The sequence below is a fragment of the Aythya fuligula genome, chromosome 3 (assembly GCF_009819795.1).
Source record: "Aythya fuligula isolate bAytFul2 chromosome 3, bAytFul2.pri, whole genome shotgun sequence".
Classification (NCBI taxonomy): domain Eukaryota; kingdom Metazoa; phylum Chordata; class Aves; order Anseriformes; family Anatidae; genus Aythya; species Aythya fuligula.
This window is the reverse complement of record NC_045561.1, coordinates 114,089,560-114,112,442: the sequence shown is the minus strand read 5'-3', so window position 1 is coordinate 114,112,442 and position 22,883 is coordinate 114,089,560. Positions and strand designations below refer to the sequence as shown.

Sequence of the window (22,883 nt, the reverse complement as noted above, 5' to 3'; positions counted from 1 at the left end):
AGAAGATCCAGGTCTGTACATCATCCCTGTGAAGGCATTCTCCTGCCTGCAGGGCTTCCCGGTGATATGATACAATTACTTCTAATAACAACATTTATTTGCTGATAATTGCAATAAAAATTGAGCATTCCACGGCACGCTGCATTGCATGGAGACCTCGAGTCCCATGGTATGCAGGATATGGCTTTGCAGAGCTTTGCACACCCACAACCCTCAGGTGACCATTTCTGTTTGAAACTGTACCATTAAAAGACATTTCCTTCATTGTCCATTGTTGGGGAAAGGATGGGAAAATAGGCAATTTTCTGGAACCGTCCATTTCAAACAGGGTCCTGCTAACCCAAAGGAAGTTGCCTGAGGTTTCAGAAAGACATGGGAAGGTTGTGCTTTGTGGATAGGGACTCAAAATTCCCTGAAGGAATTACAGTGTGCTTTCTGCTGGGGGAAATCCAACAATCTCACGAACACAAAGGCTCCCAGTTCCAGGCGTTTTCCACTTCCTCGATTGGTTTTCACAAGTGCTCAATGAGTTCTCCATCGTCCTGCAGAAGTTTCTTATTTGGCCCGTGTCTCTGCACTGGGATTTCCTATCACCGATGAAGGCCCTTGTTTGCCTATTGTCAATACTGCTTTTAGCACATGAGGCTTTATATAACCTTAGTCAAAACATGGTGTTAAAGCCACAGCCCTAATTTAATAGTTAAAGAGCTCCGGCAAGGCCAAAGGCTCAAAGAGTAAATCCTGCTTTAACTACGCCAAAGAGCTGAGCCCAGTAATGAAGACAAATGAAGCACCTCACGCAGAAAGACAGCCTGCTGTGATGCACACATGTCAAATATTAGTGAATCCCGTGGCAGTTTGCATGGGTGGTTGATTGCTGGGATTATCCTAAATGTAGGCCTTTGCTTTTCAATTAAATCTGTCCAGCTTCATTTTCCCACATTTGCTCTTTCTGTGCATTTCTGTAGGAGATTAAATCGCCGTTTAGCATTTTGTGCCTTCTCAGCACGAGGATTGCATTCCACGTTAGTGTGCTTGTCATTCTCCTGTGATGAAGCATCTCAAACAAGTGTGGTTAATTAGCCTAAAGACAAACTCAGGTCATTTAAACCTCAAAGAAACCCACAGGGCTGAGCAATGGCAGCACACATCAGAGGTGCTCCAAACACCTGAATTAATTGTTCCATCCCTGCAATGAGTTCCTGGTGCTTTGGAAGAAAAGCAATCTTCAGGGGTCTTATTCATCCAGATAAATAGTTTCTGCTTACCACTGGCTGCATGGGGAGTCAGACCAGAGTACGTCAGTCCTTTTGGTATGAAACCCTGCCACCTCCAGCACACTCTCAGCTCTAAATATATTTCTCGAGTCCAATATATAATAAGACATTTCATTACTTCCTTCCTCTGCAGCAGATTAGAGCAAAGTGATTCGGGATTTGCTGTCCCCGGCATGGGCAAAGGTTAAATATTTGCTCTCTGCCAGAATCACCAGCACAACTGAAATAGCCCTTTGCTGTCCCCATGCACGTTAGGGCACTGCAGCTTACTTCACAATCATGGTACCCCTTGGGGACAGGACAGGTACATGGGATACCTGTTGGGTCATCCTAGGGAGCCATGGCAGCTCATTATTTATGGTGTTTAGAGATGCCTATGAGATGCCCCAGCCAACTTCAGGGCTCCACAGAGCTCGGTGCTGTACCAACTGATTAAACTTTGCCATACAATGGAAGAGTACAGGAGATAGGAAAAAAAGATAGGGTTCCCATGAGGTCCTGCAAGACTTCCCTAGCCTCTAAAGCAAATTATCCAAACCCAGGTGGAGCTTGCATTTATGCACATAGAGAGGCTGCTGTTAAATATAAGGAAATATGGAACACACTTGTTAATGGAAAGCACTTAAAGGTTGGGTGCACAGTCCAGGCTCCCTCTCCATGTCTTTTTCTCCCTTTCTATGCAAAAAAGTGATGTCACTGAGCACATGAGCAAAGTGCATTTGGCAGTGAAATGCCCTATTGTTCGTGCTTGCTCTTATAGTCACAAATAAGCAATCCAGATGAAGACAACAAAATGCAAAAATAAATTCTTGTTGTGTGCTGAAAGAAGGGTGCTGGTAGCTGTAGAGACTGGAGTCCTATGTTCAATTTTCCGTCTTGAGATGTCCTCAGAAGGGGAGGTCCAGATTCACCCCACTCAGTCCCTGAACACAAGTAAGGAGTGCAGCAGTCCTCAGCTGCTTCTGCAGTCAGGGGGGAGAAGTTGATGCCCCCAGAAAGCAATAAGGATGGGTGGCACGTGCCCCAGGCTACCCAATGGGTTGATGTGGGGCTCTGGTGCTGTGGCATGTTATATTCCAAGAATATCAGAGATGGTGCAAAGCTGGGAGAGCCAAAAGCAAAGCAGCCCTCACAGAATCTTTCATTTCATCAGCATATCCTCTGCACCAGGTCTGAGCCCTGAAGCTCCATCCCAAACCTTCCTGGGGAGCACTCCTTTGGTTAGGGCATGAAAATAGCCCCCAAAAGATAGCTTGACACCAGCTTCATGGGGCAAGGCTCTCTCATGCCAATTTGCAGGGCATCTTAGCACCTTGTAGGCAAGAAAGGCACCATAGCTGAAAGCCTAAAAACACCTACAGGGCTTAGGCTCCAAATCATTGCGTATAGCAATAACTGAGGCTCCTAGAACAGTCTCCCCTATAAGAAAAGACAATTTCTTTCACTTCCAAGCCCCTACTGGCTCCCAAAATGTTTTCCCCGTCTTGACATTACACTCTTCTGTGAGTACCCCCACCCCAGTGTCCCTTCCATCCACTTTCCCCCCTGCATCAGGAAATCACTTCGAAAATATTTCCCAGGTTCCTTCCTGGCCAGAGGTCATCTCCGTGCTTGGGGCCAGCAGGAACCGCTATGTTCCCTGACACAACAAACGGAGAAGGAAGATCTGCCCTGCCCATTTAGTGCTTTTGGGCTTCTGTTTTTCAGCCGCAACTCCACCCCACGCTGGTGGAGAAGGGATCAGATCCCACCGATCACAGGAAAGGGAGGTTGTGGTGCTTGTGGCTCACCAAGAATTTATCACAGGCTGATTTGCTGCAGAAAGAAAAATAAAAGAACAAAGAAAAAAAAAATACAAAACCAACCCTCCAGCCTGACAAGCAACAGCACACACACGAGGTGTGTTTTGAGCTCTGGGGAAAACAAAGGGCAGAGACCGGGGCGGGAGCTGACACTTGGATGGGAAGCTTCCTGCCCAGCAGAAGAGGACAAGTGTGGAAAGGACTCGGATAGGACCAGCACTCCTCGTCCTGCAGGTAGGGGTGATGTGCGTGCAGCACAGCACCTGGTCTCCCTGTGTGCTTCAGCAGCGTGGGGCTGGTGAAGGTGGCTTGGAGGGATGCTCAGGGCCAGATTCTTCGCATGCCCGGTAAACCTGCTGCAGGTGTCTGCTGGGGGAGCTGCGGTCAGAGCGTGTCTTGTTTCGTGGTGATCGGATGATAGGCACCTGTAGGATGCTTTTGGCTTTGCCGTGTAAGAATTAAATCATTCAACATTCTGATAAAGTGCTACTGTCAGTTAGCTTGGCTAGAGAAATTGTGATTGTGACTAATCTAAACTAAACTCGGGGTAAAGAGGGATGTGCATGGCAATACTGTGTTAATCTGGTCTGCATTTATGTCCTAAGGCATGCTACATGCTTTCAGGAAAACAAACAAACAAACAAACAAACAAACAAAAAAATCAAACCAACAACAATAACAACAAAAAACTACTGAAATAACAGATTTTTTGGAGTTCTTTTTATGCTTGCAGTGGGCTGTGTCTTGGATTTGCAATGCAAATGGGATTTGCAATGCACGGTACTTTTGTCAGCTGTATGAAACGGTGGATTTGTTTTTTTTAGTGCAACCTTCGATCTCATATTAGATGATGCTTGCTGACAGGGAGGAGGGATTTGGGGCACCCAGGGCTACAGACCAAGACACTGCCATGTGCTGTGAATCTTGCATTTATCTTGTTCCTATTCTTTCCTGCCTGTGTTTTGAGCTGCTAAAACTAAGCCCAATTTTGTGGTGTCATGCTGGGGTGCTGAAGTGCTGCTCCCAGCATTTAGGGACAAATCTCTAGCATCTGGGTAGCAATGATACTTGACTGAATTCAGTAATGGCTCAGCCAGCCTAGCAGGAACCTGGTGTGAGCATTTGGCATTATTTGACTTCCCTAGAACTTCTCCTCTGAGTTTACCTCCGGTGATCCAGGTTTAAAAAACAAACAAACAGAGAACATGCGTAGGCTCTAGGAAGATATCTTTGTCCTAATCTCCTTGATTATTTTTATTTTTTTAACACCTCTTAGACAGGCTTAATAAAGCACTTTTCCAAGTCTGAATTGGAGACGTGGGAAATTCCTCAAACTAGGCAGAGCTTCCTCTCATTGTTAAAACACAAAAGGCCAGCGCAGCCTTTACTAGATTTCCTTTTTTTAACCCATTCACCCTATCAAGAAGGCCGCTGCCTTGCATGGCAGTGGTTCCTGGTTAGCCAGAAGGAATGAGGGATTACAGTAAGACAGTACAGATGTGAATTGCATCATCTGTGAGGGCATCATTAGCCTTGGGGCTATATGAATGACAACTGAAGTGATTTGCTGCTGAAATAAATCTCCATCCTGTTTGAGAATCACGGCTTTTTAAGGCAGAATGGGATCACTTTACAGCAAAACCAACCTCCTTTCAGAAGAAAACCACCTGCAGTTTTGCACGAAGCAGTCTCTTAGGACGGTCACCTCAAAGATGGGTCCAATTGCCATTCATGAGCTGATCCACAGTAACCACAGGGTTATGTGGAGTTTATTTCTCAAATGATCTTGCACATTGCTCTGTCTGCCTATGGGCAGCTACCACCCATCAGCTAATCTGATCCAGCACCTGCTGTGTGTGGGATCTGACCAGCTTGACCCCCTTATCTGTGTTCAGCAGCATCCCGCCCGGGGGCTGAGCCAGTGCTGGGTGAAGGCAGAAGCTGGAGGGCTGGGATGAGAAAAGTAGGGAGCACAGGGCCACAGTGAGCTGGAGATGTTGCATTAGGAAAGTAGGTGAGATGGAAGACACAAGGTGTACAGAGTCTGTCTGGGAAGGAGTTAACTTTCCTTATTCATCACCTTAAGGTGCTGCAGTTTGGATGTGTTGCTAAAACATGTGTTGATAGCACACCGGTGTTTCTGTGTTGTTGTTATGAGCACATCAGCAGAGTGGAGCACTGTTATTGCTCAACAGTGCTGCACAGTATCGAGACTTTTCTCAGCTGCAGGCTGGGAGGGGACAGAGCTGGGAAAGCTTCCCCAAATTGGCAAAAGGGCCAATTTCATACCATATAATGACATATTAAGTGATAAAAAACAGAGGTGGTGGTGAGCAGGGGGCAGCAGGCAGGGTTATATTGCAAAGTGGCCACTGCATGGAGCCTGACCGGGCATCAGTCTGCTTGGGGGAAGTGGTGAGTGATTGCCACTTACTGGTCTGTCTTTATCTTGACCAATGAGTTTTCTAACTTTTTCATCTTTCTGTTCTCTCCCCCATCCCATTAGCATGTGGGGAACAAGTGAGCTGCAGGCCAGGGTCAACACCCCACAGCAGTATATCTAGCCCACCTTTCAGAGACCTTCTAATGGACCACTTCTGAATTAGCAAGAAGGCTTTTACCAGCCCGGAACAACCCGTTTGATCCTCTGTGTGATCTCAGTCAGCTGACTTACACAAAGTCACATTCGTTTTAGGAAGAACTCAAAGGTCACCTGAAATTGACTGCTTCTGGCATTGAAATCCTTCCTCCTGGCCTCATTTGCCTGCACGGTATTTCCACAGCTTACACTCTATCAAGCTGATAGCCTAGGGTTATTATGATTATGGTTATTACTACCCCAGCTTCTCCCTAAATGAAGCAGGGAGAGCTCAGACCGTGCTAGTTTGGCACAAGGACAGCAAGGGTCTGCATTGTTGGCTGCTGTCAGCCCAGGTTCTGCTTAACCCCACGTCAGCAGGAGAGAACATGCTGTGGCAGGCTGGGTTGGAGGATGCCTGTGAGTAGCAGAGCGGTATGGATTCCCCATTTAAATCTTATTGCGAAACATTAATTTCCAAATGACTTCCCCAAAAACATAATAGGGCTGTGATCTAGTATGCAATTTACTGTTCTCAGAAATTCTTCAAAAAAGGCAGAGCTTCCCTTCATTGTTCGTGCACAGAGGAAAAGCTGTACTAGAGTTCCTGCTTCAGCTCACTCTTGTGACCACAAACTTGGCCTTTGACAACCGTCAGGTCTAGTGTGTAAAAACCATCTTCATTCCAAAGCCACCCCTACGTGCCTTGTGACAGGCTCTTCACAGCATGGCCCTGATCCCTAAATGGCTTTGCTCTTCCTTCTGGAGGGAGAAATTCTTGCATGGGGTCTTTAAAATCTTGGTTTCCTGACCCAGTTGCTGAAATCCTGGATAAGCCTGTGCATGCCTCAAGCCTGTCCAGCTGTAAAACAAGCCTGAGGACACTTCCTTCCGTTCACTGTCTGTCTTGTTTCAAGCCCACAGTTTAAAAAGTCCAGTTGCTCTTTGTAACCACAGGTCTTTAGCTAAGGACACTCAAGATGTTTTGTGCTACTAACAAAAATCTGTCCCAAAAGCTTCCTGCTCTCTTCCTGAATGTCTCATTTCCAGTGAACCTTGCAACATTGAAGTGGCTTCAGCACTGTTTCAGCACTGCATTACCAGACTTGGTGTAGACCTAATCCGTCTGACAGCAGTCAGTGGAGGGTTCCTCTGTCTCTAATGTAAATGCAGATGCTTTTGAGGGTGCTTTGATTTAGATTGCCTGTATGGTCAGTGAAGAGAAACACAGGTGCCTCTGTAGATTTGCCACAGGATATGGCAAAGCATCAGCCTCTTCCCACTGAGGGCAGAGGAGCTGAAGAACATTCCTAATCCCAAAACATCCCTATTTTGTCTTAGACCATGCTTAGACCATGCTTAGACCATGAATTTAGGAGAAACACGTGCAACAGCAACAGTGCAGCATGGGAGACTGGAGTTGTTCCCTGATCATGTTAGGACACAGCTCACCTCCAGTTGCCTGAACTCTCCCTTTCCCTCCAAAGCAAGGCACGGTAGGCGGTGCTGCTGTCTGGGAAGAGCCTCTGGTCCATGTTGTCCTTTGAATCATTCCTGTGAGTTTTGGGACAGAAAGCTGGTTGGCATTGGCTGTGCCAGGGAATAGGGTAACTATCGAACTAGAAAAACCTGACAGAAAAAGACCTCGGGAGGCCATCTACTCCAGCCCTATATTTCATAGCAGGTATTTGTTTAAGCTCTCCCAAGACATCTCCAGGGCCTGAGAAATGCCACTCATCATGATTCTACGTTGATGACATTAGGCCTTGTTCTCACACCTAATGCCAGTGATGAAGATCATTGAAACACAGAATCGCAGAATGGTTTGGCTTGGAGGGGACCTTAAAGCCCATCCTGTTCCAGACCCATGCCATGGCAGGGACACCTCCCACCAGCCCCATCCAGCCTGGCTTCAGGCACTGCCAGGGATGGGGCACCCAAAGCTTCTCGGGGCATCCTGCAACAGGGCCTCACTGCCCTCTGAGTGAAGAATTTCTTCCATATATCTAATCTAAACCTCCCCTCTTTCAGTTTAAAGCTGTTACCCTTTGTCCTACCACTACAACCCCTGTCAGAGTCCCTCTCCTGCTTTTCTGTAGGCCCACTTAGGTGTAGGCACAGGAAGGCTGCTGTGAGGTCTCCCTGGAGCCTTCCCTTCTCCAGGCTGAACAACCCCAACCCCCTCTGCCTGTCTTCACAAGAGAGGTGCTCCAGCCTCTGATCCAGATGAAAGAACTTGGATGATTCTGAAAACATCATAGATATATGTAGCCTTCACAGAATTTAAACAGCAGCACTATTTAGTATTTCTGAGTTATGCTGCTCTCTGAAAGACAGACCAGTACAAAAATAATTAGGCTGGAACTGAGATTAGTCAAACAAAATTTAATTAATTTTCTTCTGAGGGTTGATCATTAGAGAAGGGAGATACGGACAGCAGAGACCTGGCTTCCCTCATCTGGGAGATTTTCCTCCATTTATGTGATTTTGTGCCTAAAACATGGATGCTACTTTGTGCTTGTACATTTGTACAGTTGCTAGGTGTGACAGGCCAGGCCTTACGCAGGAAATGCCTGCTGTCCAGAGCAGGGCTGTATAAACTCCAAATGGCTGACACCTGCACAGCTTGCAGCAGCTTCCTACACAGCGGGCTGCGCTTGCAGCAAAAACAGGAAAAAAAAATCAAGAGGTTAATAAAACGAAACTAGCAGGAAGCATGCAGTCATCAGACTTTCTAGTACTTCAGTACTTTAGTACTTCTATAGAAATAACCTGTGGCTGGCCTGACTTAGGGACCTAATCCAAAACTCATTGACGGCCATCGAAATTCCACTTTGACGGATGTAGTTAGGCCTCAGTCTTTACTCTGTAAATACAGGAGTACATGGATACTCCCACCTTCCCTGTACCCACACACAGCTGAGCTCCAAATCTATTGCTTCATTAAAGCTGGCTGTGAGGTAGGCCTGCCGCTGATAACTGCAGATGCTCCGAAAAGGATGGGGAGGTGAAGGGAAAGTTAATGGCCACATCTCTTCTCCCATAGCAGCCATCAGCAGTGAGCTAATGCCTCCAGATAGGCACCTTTCAGAACATCCAGCATACAGCTACATGCAAAGAGCTACAACACAGACTTGCATTGTTTCACATTTTCTTTTTGTTGTTTTTATTTTTACTTTGTTTCTCCTATAATGCTCCAACAAGGAGCAGGAGCCTTTAGATGGAGCTGGACAAAGCCTCCTGAGCAGAGGGGAGAAAGAAATGCCAGGAATAGGTCAAGAATTGGGCAGGGCTTTCTTTTCCCAGGAAGGTGATGATTGAAATGCTTTTTCCACTTTGGTTGGAGCTACTGCTATTTTCAGCTCTGAATATCAAAGCTCGTGGAGCATTCATCTCTTCATTTGTGACTGCCATGACATCTGTTTGTGCATAACTAACTCAACAAAAATAAAAATTGCCAACACCTGAAACCTGTACCTCCATTCAAGCCCCACACATCCTTTAGCATAACCAGCTACCTCGACCCCCCGCACCATGCTAGGCACAAAACTAGAATGTCACAGATAAAGTATCTCAGCCTGTTTGAGTCCTTATCACTGAGCTGTTCGATGTGGAGTCCTTGATTAATTTGTGTTTATTTCAGTTTTGTTTTCATTCAGATGTGTTATCTAAGGTTAGCGCAATTTCCCCCACCCCCCTTTTCCCTTTTAGCCAACTCTCCCATGAAATATTGTTGTGACTGGGTGTGTGTTTCTTAAAGTCATTGTGTGCTTTATGTCTGAAACAAACATCATCTGATCATCCAACTTATTACGCACTCCCCAAAGGTCAAATTTTAGGCATAAAATAGAAAGTTTGTGTTGTGGCTGAGGACGAACAAACAAGACAGGCACTAAAAACAAGGTTTTTAGCCCCAGAGATCAAGTCTGGGAAAAAAAAATAAATAAATCTCAGTGGCTGTTTAAAAAGGGTAAAATTCAGGGCAACTATGCAGCTAGATTATCTTATGCCAGCCCCATATCTGCTCTCTTCACACCTTCTCATCATTAGCATCTCCTGCTTCCTCTCTCCATGTGTCCTTCATCTCCACAGATCTCCTGGCATCATAAGCCTTTCATAAGAAATGCCTGAAGGGAGAAAGAGCTATTTAAGCCACAGGAAAATGATGGTGCAGGGAAATGGAGTTTAATTCAGTTGAAAAAAAAATATATATATAACACAAACGGAAAGGTGAAAAGCAGAGCAAGTGGCAAGGAGGTGGGATGACTGCTGTGCTAGAATGACATAGACAGCCTAGACAACATTTGGGGAATATAAAAGCAATATGTGCTGCTATGAGGCCATGGAGAACTTGTGTCATCCAGCTTGATAAATAAGAACCAAACCTGACCCTAAAAGGTGTGCTCACCTCTGCTTCTGCTGGGACTGCCACCAACTCCCCCCAAGAGGGACCACATTCCCAGACACAGAATACAGAAATGTTTCAGCCATCAGGAATAAAATACCACTATCTTGGATGGCTGCATCAGGATGGATAATTCTGTGTATTCTAACACAGAAATGCTTGCTTCAGCTTATACTTCTTTGCTTTCATAACCCCTTGCCAAAGAAGCCACTCCAAAATCAGTGCTTCTTCATTCCTCCCCATCAGTTATTTATTTATACATATTTTCTAGCTCCCCCCAAGCCTTCTTTTCTCCAGGCTGAACAGTCCGAGCTCTCTCATCATCCCTTGGTACAACAGATGCTCCGGCCCCTTAATCATCTTCGTATGCCCATGTCTGTCATGTACTGGGGAGCCCAGAACTGGACAGTGTGCTTTAGATACACCCAAAACTGGGAAATCTCAGTGCTAACTTTGGTATCAAATGGAAGTATTGCTCAACAGGCTCTAGAAAGGAGACATGGCTGGGCAGTCTGAGAGAGGCTACCTAAAGTGCCTGCCTGTTAGAGAGAAGAAGGTGGACACCTGGGAGTGGGACAAAAGGTGGAATAAGCAGGGACCTACTGAATGAATAGAGATCTGAGCTCAGGACCCTAAGCAATGCGCCATGGGGCTGTGTGTCTACAGAAGCCGCCTAGCCACCAGACATGAACCACTGAACCCTGCTGCGAGGGTCCATAAAAACCACTGAACCCTACTGCAAGGGTCCATAAAAACCACTGAACCCTACTGCAAAGTCCATAAAAACCACTGAACCCTGCTGCAAAAGTCCATGCCAAGAATATGTTGTTCCTGCCTCAGGTACTACCCAGGTGCCTCTGAATCATGCACACCATAGAAGCCATGAGCAATGTGGACACCATCTCCCTGCCAAAGATGGAGCCATCTGCTCTGGAGAAAAGTTAGTCTTCAGCAAGCCTTCCCTATTCAAACACCGTGAAATGGCTGCAAGTGCCAGTGAGGTTTGTTACCTAGCCTCATGATAGAGGAAGGCCAAAGACCACCATTAGTGGGGCAATGTCCCAGGCAGGTCAGCTAACCAGCACCCATGACGGGGCTAATGTCTTGTCAAATGTGGCAGAGTGTCTCACCTTCTTCCTTCCCTGAGCTAATATTTAGCCAAAAATTATTGCAGTTAATGCTTATTCATGTCAGAATACCCTCACTGATCCAGCAGATTGCTGTTCTGCCCTGATGAGCAGTAAGTCCAACTGCTAACCTTTCCCAGAGGGAAAGGAAGAGGCTGGTTGGTACTCTTCATTCTGTATGGAAGTGCTCATGAAAAGCTCTGTCTGCTGTTCTCAGAGCATCAGGACTGCCTGAAGGATGTGGTACTTCAGCCATTCAACTGGGCAGTTTTCTGTGCTATCTGTCTGGCTGAATGGGTCCTATTCCAGCTGCTGTGCCTTGCAAACTTGAGTCTTGGGACGTTTTCTTCTTCTTGCAGGAAGTCCTGCTTGGTCACGGTACAATTTGAGCCTGTTCTGCTGAATGCTAGGAACAAATTAATTTTCATTTTCCATTTAGACTGAGTATGTAAAAGGGTCATGAGTAACTCATAGGAAGGCTTACGGAGGAACAGAGGAATTTAAAGTTGTAGGCCAAGATGGAAAAGTGTTTTCTTTGTAAACAAGTATAGAAAATGTGACATAATGTAGACAAGGGAATGAATAAGAGCTCTTCTCTGGAAATATCTTATCATGTGGGAAAAAAACCCTTGATAAGGATGTAGATGCAGTTCAGCACCTCTGTGCTTGAACTGGGGGGAATGTTGTGTTGGAGTGATCCAGAAGGGAATTTCTGAATGTGCCTAAGGTGGAAGTAGCAGAGTCCAAACACTGCCCTGAGAACCCAGATCAGGAAGAGCATGTCTCCCCTGAATCTCTTTCAACATAAAATTAGTGCCAACTTAAACTTCATTTATTACACAGAAATTAAAGCGTTGCAGAAAAAAAAAAAAAAAAAAAAAAAAAAAAAAAGGTTATTAGAAGGTAAATAAGCTGTCTACCTTATGCCCCATCCTACAGACTGAGTATTCTTTATTTAGCCTTTATTCTGAGGCAGAATAAAGGGCTGTCTCCCATGTCAGCAATTCTTTGCCTGTTCACTAAAATTTCCACTGAAGGGAAATTTGCAGCTGCCCTGGGAAGCCCAATGAAGTACTTTGAACCTTTCAGCTACATGTTCTCCATAGCCACCAACATATTTGTCTTTGCTTCAGACTGTGTGGTTTCATGTCATCCTTCACCTAGCCAACACCATGAACATTCATGTAAATCCCTTACAAAGTGACATACTGTTACTGTGTCCTCAGCTGAATGTTCTCTAAACCAAACAACCTTCTACCTGTCCTCATAGGTCATGTTCCACTCGTATCTTAGCATTCACATGGATCTCCTTTGGATGCTGTCCAATACAGCAACATCCAGACACAGCACTACAGCCAAGGCATCAACAGCACCAAGTAGTTGCAATCTTGTTACCTTCTAGATCTTAAAGTAAGAATACTCATTAATAAACCTCAGAATGAGGTTACCCTTATTTTCTATAACATCACACTGAGTAGATTTAAGTAGCAATATGCTAGGACCCCCCTCCAGATCCCTTTCTGCAATAATGAGGTGGGAAAAAAACATATAAAGTTACATGAGAGAGATAAGAAATGAAGTCCCAGACATTTCTAGATGCCCAAAACCTTTTGTCTCAAAGTAATCTGTCCATTAATTTATTTATGACTAGGATTCACTCTGGCTCTTCATTTGTAAAACACATTTTTAACCATGCAAAATTCCGACTTAAGAATAGTAAGAATGGCAAATACTGTGAGAACCTGCAGCGTTGCATTCAGCTTCTGAGAGGCTTTGCTGTCCTTTTGTGAGTTCAGGATCCAAGTGGCAATGGGATTTGATTACACAAATTGCTGAGATGCTGGTTAGACTCTAGAGATGAGACTTACTGAAGTGTCAATAGCCATGACAGGAACAGAATAAAGTTGGGTGAGTCAAGAGGGCTGTGTCTTGTTAAATTCATTTCTAGGTTGTTTCCACAGCTACTTTTGCTTTGAACTATCTCTCAAGTACCTATGTGGGAACATTACCCTGGTCTATTTTGTTCACATCAGATGAAATGTATTCATCTGCTGTTGTAACAGCACATTCCCAGTAAATTACTGCATCAGCTTAGCTCTGCCTTGTTTTGGATGAGTGCTCCTCCTTCAGAACAGATATCCTCTAACTCACCCTTTGCTTGATTTTCTCAAAGTGCAGCCTCAGATACTTAAAGTACAAGTGCTCCAGGGCTGAAACGTCAAAACTTTTAACCCCAGGAAGTTAACAGTTCCTGGCAACATGACTTTATATGACGAATGAGTACAGGAAAGAAAAAAGAAAAAAAAAAAAAGGCAGATGATTAGGGCATCCCTTTGTGCTCACATACCATGTTGATTATGTAGCTAATGTTCTGACATTGTGCAGCTTTCATGCTCTCCTGCAAATCTTGCAAACCAAGATTTCTCATACCTTTTAAGCTGCAATTTGATGAAATACTATTTTGAGCAGAAACCCTATCTTAAGGAATCATTTCTCCTTGCTGACTGCCACCCATCCCTACGACACGAGGTGCTGTTAGTTAAAATTGTTTGAAAGCCACCGAAGGAAAACAAACAAACAAACAAACAAAACAAACAAACAAAAAAACTCATGCTGAACCGCTTCCCAGGGCAGAAGGGACAAGGTACCCATCTCACTCTCCTGGCCCCTCGTGCCCTCCTCTCTTCCTTCCTTTCCTCTCCCCTGCCTGGGAGCTGCTCCTCTCCTTACCCAAGCCTTGGCACTCACTGTGCCCTTCTCTGAGCTGATTAAACTCGCTCAGATGAAAGCAAGGTAGATGCTTTGTTTCTGGTTTGCATTTCTGCAGGGCCAGGGAGTTAAATCAGCTCAGACAAAGGCCTGGAAAGAGCGAGCACATGGTCAGCAGTAAAACCCCTCTGAAGAGGCAGAGGTGGTTGCACTTAGCACTGTAGATGTAGCCTCTGTTTTCTGTTTGTTCAGATTCCTGAACCAGTTTGGGTGGGGATTAAACTGGATCAGTGCCACTTCTCAGAGGGAATTTGCAGCCACATACCATGACAACCTCAGAACCTTCCATAAATACAAAGGCTCTATGGCAAACTTTACTAAACTCATTTTGCTTCTTGGTACCACCAAGGGCAACCCAAACTATGCCCAGTTACAGCCATCCCTCCTGTTCCCCTGCAAGAGCCAATTTCAGTTAGCAACTAGACCCTATTGAAGCCGTTGGACCAGCTCTCATGCCACAACCCTTTAATTTGGGAATATAGAAGTGGGAAAGGGATGGCACCTCAACAGGCACCTTGCTGACTTGGTTTGTTTGCATTTCCCTTATGTGTTGTGGCAATGTGAGGCCTTTATGGCTTGACTTAATTGTCTTCCTTGGAGACTTATGCACCTTTGGGATCCCCATATACATCCTGCCTGGCCTTCAGATGCTGTATGGTGACCCTGGAGATCCTGGGCCATGTCTGCCTCCTCCATGTGGCTATTGTTCCTCCTGGGTTTCTTACTAGAAGTCAAGACCTCCACAGGGAACATTTCCAGTGTTGCGGGGAACAGGAAATCTTTCCAAGGACTTTCCAAGCTGCTGAATAAACCACTGGCTCAGAAAGTCCCCCACAACACAAGGTTGGACTGATGTCCCCTCTTTGTGCAGGGAGTTCCTGGATCTAGATTGGCTTCAAGGTAGAAACGTAGATAACACTGCAGAGCTTCCCCTGGTTTCTGGGAATTTCCTACTTCTTCCCCACCATTCACAGTGGTGGTAATTGTGCAGCTTCTCTGAGGGCATCAGTGCACATCCCTAGTGCCCGTCAGGTCCAGCCTGACACAGGGAGCATGCTGCCAGCTCAGGCAGGAAAAAAATTTAGTTTTGTTCTAGGTTGTTTAAATCAAATCCACAAATATTTTGCCATAGCTGCAAAGCACGATTTTACTGTTTTCAGTCCTCAATACCCTCTTTTTTCTTAGAACAAAGCAGGTTAATAGCAGCCCTGGAACAAGTTAGTCCACTTGACAAAGTAATCTGCAGATAAGATGCTGACAGACTGAGATCAGTGCAGGGGAAAACAATGCATGCTACCTTTTGAATGGTATCAGGAAATTTCTCCTCTTGAAATGCTTTGTGGTTTTTCATCAGCGGAACCTCTGGTCAGCCTCACACTTGAAAATCAAGCCCAGGCTCTGGAGGCAACATGCTTTCTGGGTGGCAGTTAGAATATTGGGTAATTATCCTTGTTCCTGTGTCTCAGTTTCCCTTTGAGGGAGGTCAGAATATCTGGACTGTAGCAGAAAGCTGAGGATGTTTAAGATGGATCTAATTAGAAGACCACTTTGAATCACCTATAAAGGTAAACCCTTCTGTATCGCTGTCTGTCATCTCTATTTTCTAAGATATTTGGGATGGTAACTGTTGTGCTGGGTGGATTTGCGAGAGAGGGTGTAATTATTTTGCAATGTTTATGAACAAGAGGAACTTAGAGAAGTAAAAAGGAAGTCATGCAGATCACCTGTGTCCTGGTTACAGGGAGACTTGGCTGGTCACCTCTAGAAATCTTCTGCATTTTAGAGCTAGCTTTAGACAACATTTTTCAGCCTGAATGCTACAGAAAAGGAATTTGGTAGCAAACCCGGGCTGCTTTAGCTCACCAGGGCTTTTTGAATTGAAGACAGTTGTTGCTGTCCAGGAGATAGTTTGTATGCCTAATGGTGAATCTGTCCACATAGCTGCTGTTTTTCTAACTGTATTATATAGATACTAGAGAAATTGATCACTGAAAAATTTATACCAATTCCCTTTTTCAGCAAGAAATTAAATGAACAAGGGGGGCGTCCACACTACATGAGAAGGGCATTACTATTTTTCCCCATTTGCAATTAGAAATATCAAATTTGATAGTCTTCTGGCTTTCTAGCCATTGGTTTGGGATTTTTGGACTTTTAACTGGTGATTGAACTTTGAATAGCAGCATGGTTCTTATTTACGTAAGTTTCCATCTATATAGTTTATTGTGCACACAATTAATAGGTACTTAGTCTCAGCTACATGGTTGCACAAAGGATGTATTTGAAAATAGAGGCTGACCCACAACATTTGAATATGAATGCAAGTTTGCAAACTGTGGAAAGATAAATGCAAAACTGTAGCAGATGCTGTTTAACCTCCTCATAAACTTTGTTTTTAATTACCTTTTTTCCTTGCTATTGTCTGTTTTATTGACCAGTTATCACTGAAGTACAATTTCATTGCATGCATTAAGCTAATGTACCATATGCTGTGAGTATAAGCTGCATATACAAAAGCATCGGAAATCTTGGTTTTGTTAGTGCTTCTTTTATAAAGTCATGTCATAATCTCAAGGGCTTGTGTCACAGCTGATAACTTGGCAGTGTTTCCCTCTTGATCCATCTTGGTCTTGAGGTCTGCTAGGGGCATGGAAGTCTTGATGTTGTCAGCAGTGGATGCTGTCTTCAAAATTGCAGAATAGCCTCTTTTGTAGAATTCTGGATGCACTAATGGAGGTGCTCAGGAAACTGAGGAGACACCTATTTTTCCCAACATTTTTTTTTTCCAGTTCTGACAGACATCCATCCATTGAACAAAATAAGTATGTGATTATATTTTTTATGGATTTGGCAGGGAGGAGATATTCTGGACCAGTGAGATGTCTCGCTTTCTGTTTTTTTCTATATACGAGCAGCCACTCTGGGTCAGCTCAAATGTCTAGCATGGTTTTCTGATGTTTCCTCAGACCTCATTTGACCTTTAGTGGTAATAGTCAATTCAGAATCTGTCACAGAATACATAATGCCAGGATCATTTCTTTCTACCTTACACTTACCAGTGCTGAATTTCACCTCCCCATTATATGACGCAGTCACTCTGCACTGTGAGGTCCCCATGCAGATCTTCACGGGCAGACTTTGCTCATGTTTGTATCATCACTTAAAGCTGTCCACAGTGTTGTATCAGTAATTGCTGCCTTTTCCACATCCCTTGAGAACAGAGGGTAAGACCTTCTTGTGGAGCTCTGGTGCTCTCTCTATTGGGAAAGCAAATCCTTTCTTCCTACTTTTGTCTCCTCTCTTTTAACCAGGTCTGTATCCAGGGGAAGTCTCACTAGAGATGAATCTCTCTAAGAACCATCTTTGGTGAGAAACTCTAGCAAATGCCTTCAGGAAACCCTGGTCAGTGACGTCAAGTATATTGCTGGGATCATTGCTGTCCTCTCTCCATTCACAAGGTGAGGCTCTGGATCATGTCCATATTATAACTGTATGTTATAACACAGTAGGGTTTTCTGATAAGGAAAATCACAGTGAAGCACCCTTCTACTTGGGATTACCAGCTCTGATATGTGCTGTGGCAGCAGCAGGCAGCCACTGCCAATGTTTATAATCAGCTCGGGAGGTGTTGATTTTTCTGCTTTCACCACCTTTTAAGTCCTGAGACCCTAGCTGGTTTGTATGAACAGTTTTTTCAATACAAAAACAAAACAAAACAAACAAAACCAAAACACATAATTTTACAAAAGCTCATGGTATTAATCAAGGTAATGTTATTAATCAAGTTAACATTACCCACTTGCATGTCATTCAGTACTCTTAAGAGACTTTCCTCAATGATTTCCTTTCTTGCAATGATTTTCAGCCTGCTTGGGTTCTGCCTCTTCCCACAGCTCCCCACTGGCTGTTAATCCTAGAGCTAGAAAAGTGCTTTGTCAGGGAGAGTCAGAAGGGGTATATTCATAGCAAAACACAATTTAAAAAATATTCTTCATCTCCCTTTCCCTATTCCCTCTAGTTACATAAAATGTAATTCATGTACAGCAACATTCCTGGCTATTCCCTCAAGTTCTGGCTGCGAGTTTGCCAGGTACCACTGAGAGGAATATTTGAAGAGCCAAAATCAGGTTGTCTTAGGGCAGATGTATTTCTAGCACCTCACTTGTCCCTGTGAGAAATTTGGTTAAGACTCTGCTTTTTCCAAGCCATTTCTTTCTCTCTATGTTTTGAGTAAGTATAGGTGACATCAACCAACCAAACAAACAAAAAGATATATGAGAGCAATAGTCTAGTGAAAGTGGCAGCAAAATGATTACAGATCTTATTCTGTCCTCTGTCTTAGATGGAGTAAGCAGGCAGTGTGCTGAAAATGCCCCAAAATACAATTTTTTGTAGAGCATGCTGGTACTTACTCCTGTGTGAGTCAGCTGAAAATCTCCTGATTCTTTTGCTTTGTTTTCCTCCCAGGCTGTACAGCAAAGCTGACAACAAAATGCCATCCCTGCTTGCTGCAGCTCTCCACTGCCTGTTTCTACTGGTCACAGCATATTGCCATACACCACAGACCACAAACTTTAACCCAATCAACCAATATGTAGTGAGTATCCTACCCCAGACCCATCGGTTTTCATTTGGTTTCTTCCTGTAGCTGCTATCATTCTCCTTCACAGCCACAAAACCTTAAAGGAAGTTGTTATATGGTCAGGTGGTGAAACTGATCCCAGAGAACCTCTCCAGTGCATAAAATGGATGGAAAATCCAGGAACTGTGCTCTTCTTGCTTTCAGTCTTAAAGCTGCCTCAGGATGAGCTGAGCAACACTTCTGGTCTCTCTCTTGCAAAAGGGATTTAGATTTCTGCTCCCTGGGCTAAGCCTAGGTACCAGCAATGTGAGCGCTGCTCCTGGATAGGGTTGGAGGTAGCCTGGAAGCATCACATTGACACAACTAGTTCAGGCACAGAGGTTCTTACAGGTAGATGTCATGACTTGTGTTTAGATGTTGCACTTCTCAGACTCACTTCGGTTTCCCAGGTTTTCCATAATCTTCCTCAAATACCTCTTTTGCCCCATCAATTACCTGAAATATGGAAATCTGTTTTGTGCTTTGTCCTGTGTACACGTGTGGTAACAGTTTCTGCACAGTCTCTAATATAGCAGGCAAAAGAGGAACAGAAAACAAAGGGATTGACCAAATGGGAGTTAATATAGTCTGTTAAAGAAAACTAGTCTAAAAGTCAACCAGCTCTTGATCAACGATAATTGTTGTTACACCAGAAAATGCTTTGTCTTCTACATTCTAAAACCTATCAAGCCAAAACAGATTCTAACTTTAGTGTTCAGCCTCTGACTTCATAGGACCTTAGCTCTGATGGACTGACCAGAATTCAAACTGCTTTTTTGAGCAAGTTGAGGAAAGGCAAAGAGAGGTGAAGAGAAAGGTGGGAGCTGTTTATATCGTTACTATGCCCTGCCTTGGTAAAAACAAGACAAAGCTTGTTGCGGAAACCTTGTCTGCCCTACGGCAGACTAATAGTGACCAAATATCTTGTTTGCTTTGTTTCTTCTAACTGTTTCCAGCTCAGAGCACTTGGGCATTTTTATGAGAAGAGCAACACCTTTTTTTTTTTTTTTCTTTGGCATCATTGATCCGTGCTATACCCTGCAAATGAGTCATTATTTACCAGTGTGAAACATGTGAAGTATCTAACAACAGGGTGCCTAACAGCCCTGCAGTTGTTTGGGAGAGTAATTAAAAAAGAAAACCACCGAGCCCAAACATGGAGGAAGACACGGATCACAGTGGGCTTTCTGTAAGGTCTGAGTGTGGTGAAAGGCAGTGCCCCTAGCATCATGAAATTGCCAGAACACCTTGGGATCTTCGCTGCCAGCAAAGCTGCGATATGAAGCCCTGCTCTAATCACACACCAGATGGTTCCTTGATGTGAAAGGATGACTCAAGATTTGCCAAGCTATTCACCTTTTCTGTAAATAAAGATTTTATTAGGGCTTAAGAAACTGGGGAAGCTGCAAATCTCCTGTGTACATCTCAGCTTGTTCTTTAGCTTTTCTTGATAACAGCAGTGCCAAGTATTTTCAAGTCATGATTAAAAAAATAAGTAGGTCCGCATCTCACTTGGCCACACCCTGCGTGAACCCAGTCATACTGTAATGACACCACCTCCCTGTTCAACTGTGTGCTACCCATGGCTGTTTGACCTGACACCTGAGCTGGAGCAGGGACATTTCTAAATGCTAAAGCTTCACTTCAGCAATATATATATTTTTATATTATTATTATTATTATTATTATTATTATTATTATTATTATTATTATTATTATTATTATTTTCAAAGAGCTTTACTGTTTTTTTCCTAGGAGCTAGGAGAAGAAAGCACCCACCCAAAGCCACAATGGCAGAAGACAAATGGTATGTGCATATTGGTGTGGTAATGGAGCATGTTTCTGGTAAGCCAAGGGTGAAATCACTGCTGGGGACAGCACTTTTCAAGGTGCTGAACTGCAGTCAGTAAGGGGAAGTAGTAAAGACACAAACCAAAGTGGAAAATTCTGTCTGGTCATAACCTGAAATACATGAGCCCAAGTTCTATGCAAGATGAAATTCATGGCATAGAAAAAACAAACAAACAAACAAACAAAATAAATACATAAATATGCCTCTTAGCAGGACAGGTCACAAGACAGTCCTTTGTGGCTTCAGTTCATCAGTGACAACCTATCTGCCTGCTGACTCAAGGGAGAGGAGGGATGAGACAGCTTTTCTCTGTATATATTATACCATTTATATTGGCTTCCTATTGCTGTGAGACCAAAGAAATCTGACTTTTGTCAGACAAGTAGGAGATAAAACTCATGCAGGATATCTGTTGAGTAGGAAGTTTCCCCAAACAGAATGCCATGCTACGCTGCTATTGCAACAAAGAGCCCAAATGCCAAACTAGAAGCCACTGATTTATGATTTGCCCTCACACACAGCTTTGCAGTGTCATGCTATTTCTTTTTCAGTGCTGCTTTTCCACCTTCTGCCTCCGGAGTATACCATTGGGATCGAAATAACTCTTAGGAATCCAGATTTGTTCTCGCTAGTCACACAGTACTACAAATGCCATAATCTTCAAATTTCAACAAATATTTCAGGTGTAGAAATGAACATTTCAAGCATCAACGTTACAGCAGGTGGGTTGTTTGTTTGTTTTTCTATTCTGGCTGACATGCTTGTTTGCCAGTATGTGGTCTCTCCCAGTTTTAATATCCATCACACTTAGAAATCAGCAAAACTGACTCTGCTGCCTACTGAAACACCCAGCGAGCCCGAAACTCTAGCACACGACATCATGTTTTGTTATCTGCACCCCACCACTCCTCTTTACATAATGTTGGCATTAGGAGTAGCCCTGAATGCTTTTCTTTTCCTAAGGAAGGGACAGAGCCAAAGGAAGCCTAAGCCAAAGAATTTTGCTCCAGTTTGTATAACAAGCAGTCTGATTTACTTTCAAGTTTCAGGAAGCTGCGACAAAGGTTATCAGACTGTTTACTTCCCTCTGACTTGCATTCGGAGTGTAAATCACTGTAAGAGGCTCCTCTGACCCTGACAGAGGCAGGCTGTGTGAGCCTCAGTCTTTTACAGATATAACTCACTAAACGTACTCTTACAGGGCAAAATATCAGACAGATTTTATTACCTGAGTTGTAGCTGTAAAACGTCATGTCCAAGTGACTAACACAGCAGAGAATATACGAACACACCAAGCATTTACAACAGCGGAGGAGGAGGTTTTTTATCTTCTTTTCACTGGCACAAGAAGCAGTGAAAGGAAGCATTCTCAAAGCAACAGAGAAACTGATCTTTCGAAGGCCTTGAGGGTCGCATGCAATGTGTGAAAATCGCTTTGTTAATAACTTGCTTTGCTTTGGCAATAATGTCGCCCTCTCTTATGCAGCATCTGTCAGGGCACAGTCAGAATGACACAGCATCTCACTAGCCACCAGGCCTATGAACAGCCATTACATAGATTTGAAGGATGCTTTAAAATATTTAAATTAGGTTTAAATGTCTATACATTTGCTTTAAGTCCAGGTAATATAGAAACATCCAGTCTTAAGACTACCGTAGGACCTTGGACAATATGCCAGCTCAATTTTTTGGATCAGGTCTCACACTTCTATTCAATTACTTAAAAATAATTTATCAGACTCATTGTTGTACCAGTCTGGTTCCCATTTCTGGTTATTCAGCTTAGATTGTTATAGTAAGATTTGCAAGGCCTCAGATCATCATCCTTACATCATTCAACTGAACTCTCAAGAAAGGCAATATTTATTTGAGACCACTAGCATAAAGATACAGAAGGGTAAATATATATCGTGCAATGCTTTATGTCATTACATGTTGATACATTTACCACTCTTATGGTATTTCTCTGTCTGTCTGATACTAGTTTGTCCACCCAGTGATGAGAACGTGAGCTGTTGTTATTGTGAAGCCGGAGCGTACAATGACTCAAAAGCCTGCACTCAACTCAGCCTACCATCCAATCAGTCCTGTGGCTATATCAAGGATATGCCCTTCTATAGGTTTCACTGTGATCCTGAGCCTTATATTGGAGGTAAGGAGAAATAGTGCTGAACCTCAGCATTGTACAATCCATGTGGTGCTTAGAAGCTGGTATAGTGTTAATGGTTTGATAAATCAGCACCTCATCTGGCTAATGCATGGCTTATGCACGTGGAAAGTCTGTAGAGATGCTCTGGATATCACTTTTCTCTGTGATGTGGGTCCATCCTGATGCAAATATTTGAAGATGCTTAGTGCCATGCTGGAGCCCCAGCTCCTGCAGTCCTTCACATACCTTTTGGGGAACTTCAGTTTCCACTGAGCAAAGACAGTTTCATCTCCTCAGATTTTC

At 43.8% G+C, this 22,883-nt stretch overlaps 1 protein-coding gene across 2 annotated transcripts in view; it reads left to right on the top strand.

The window, feature by feature from the left end:
- Nucleotides 1-3,016: 3,016 nt before the first annotated feature.
- Nucleotides 3,017-22,883, top strand: part of ADGRF5 (adhesion G protein-coupled receptor F5) — a 37,825-nt gene continuing 17,958 nt past the window's right edge. Inside the window, exons 1-6 of one of the 2 annotated variants that reach the window (XM_032185659.1) lie at nucleotides 3,017-3,313; nucleotides 17,270-17,416; nucleotides 18,426-18,555; nucleotides 20,335-20,386; nucleotides 20,983-21,153; nucleotides 22,416-22,583. In XM_032185659.1, coding sequence (XP_032041550.1) covers nucleotides 18,451-18,555; nucleotides 20,335-20,386; nucleotides 20,983-21,153; nucleotides 22,416-22,583 — 496 coding nt within the window. In that variant the 5' untranslated portion in view covers nucleotides 3,017-3,313; nucleotides 17,270-17,416; nucleotides 18,426-18,450. Of the gene's footprint in view, nucleotides 3,314-15,460; nucleotides 15,524-17,269; nucleotides 17,417-18,425; nucleotides 18,556-20,334; nucleotides 20,387-20,982; nucleotides 21,154-22,415; nucleotides 22,584-22,883 lie in introns of those variants that run through there. The other variant, XM_032185660.1, reaches the window with a different exon arrangement.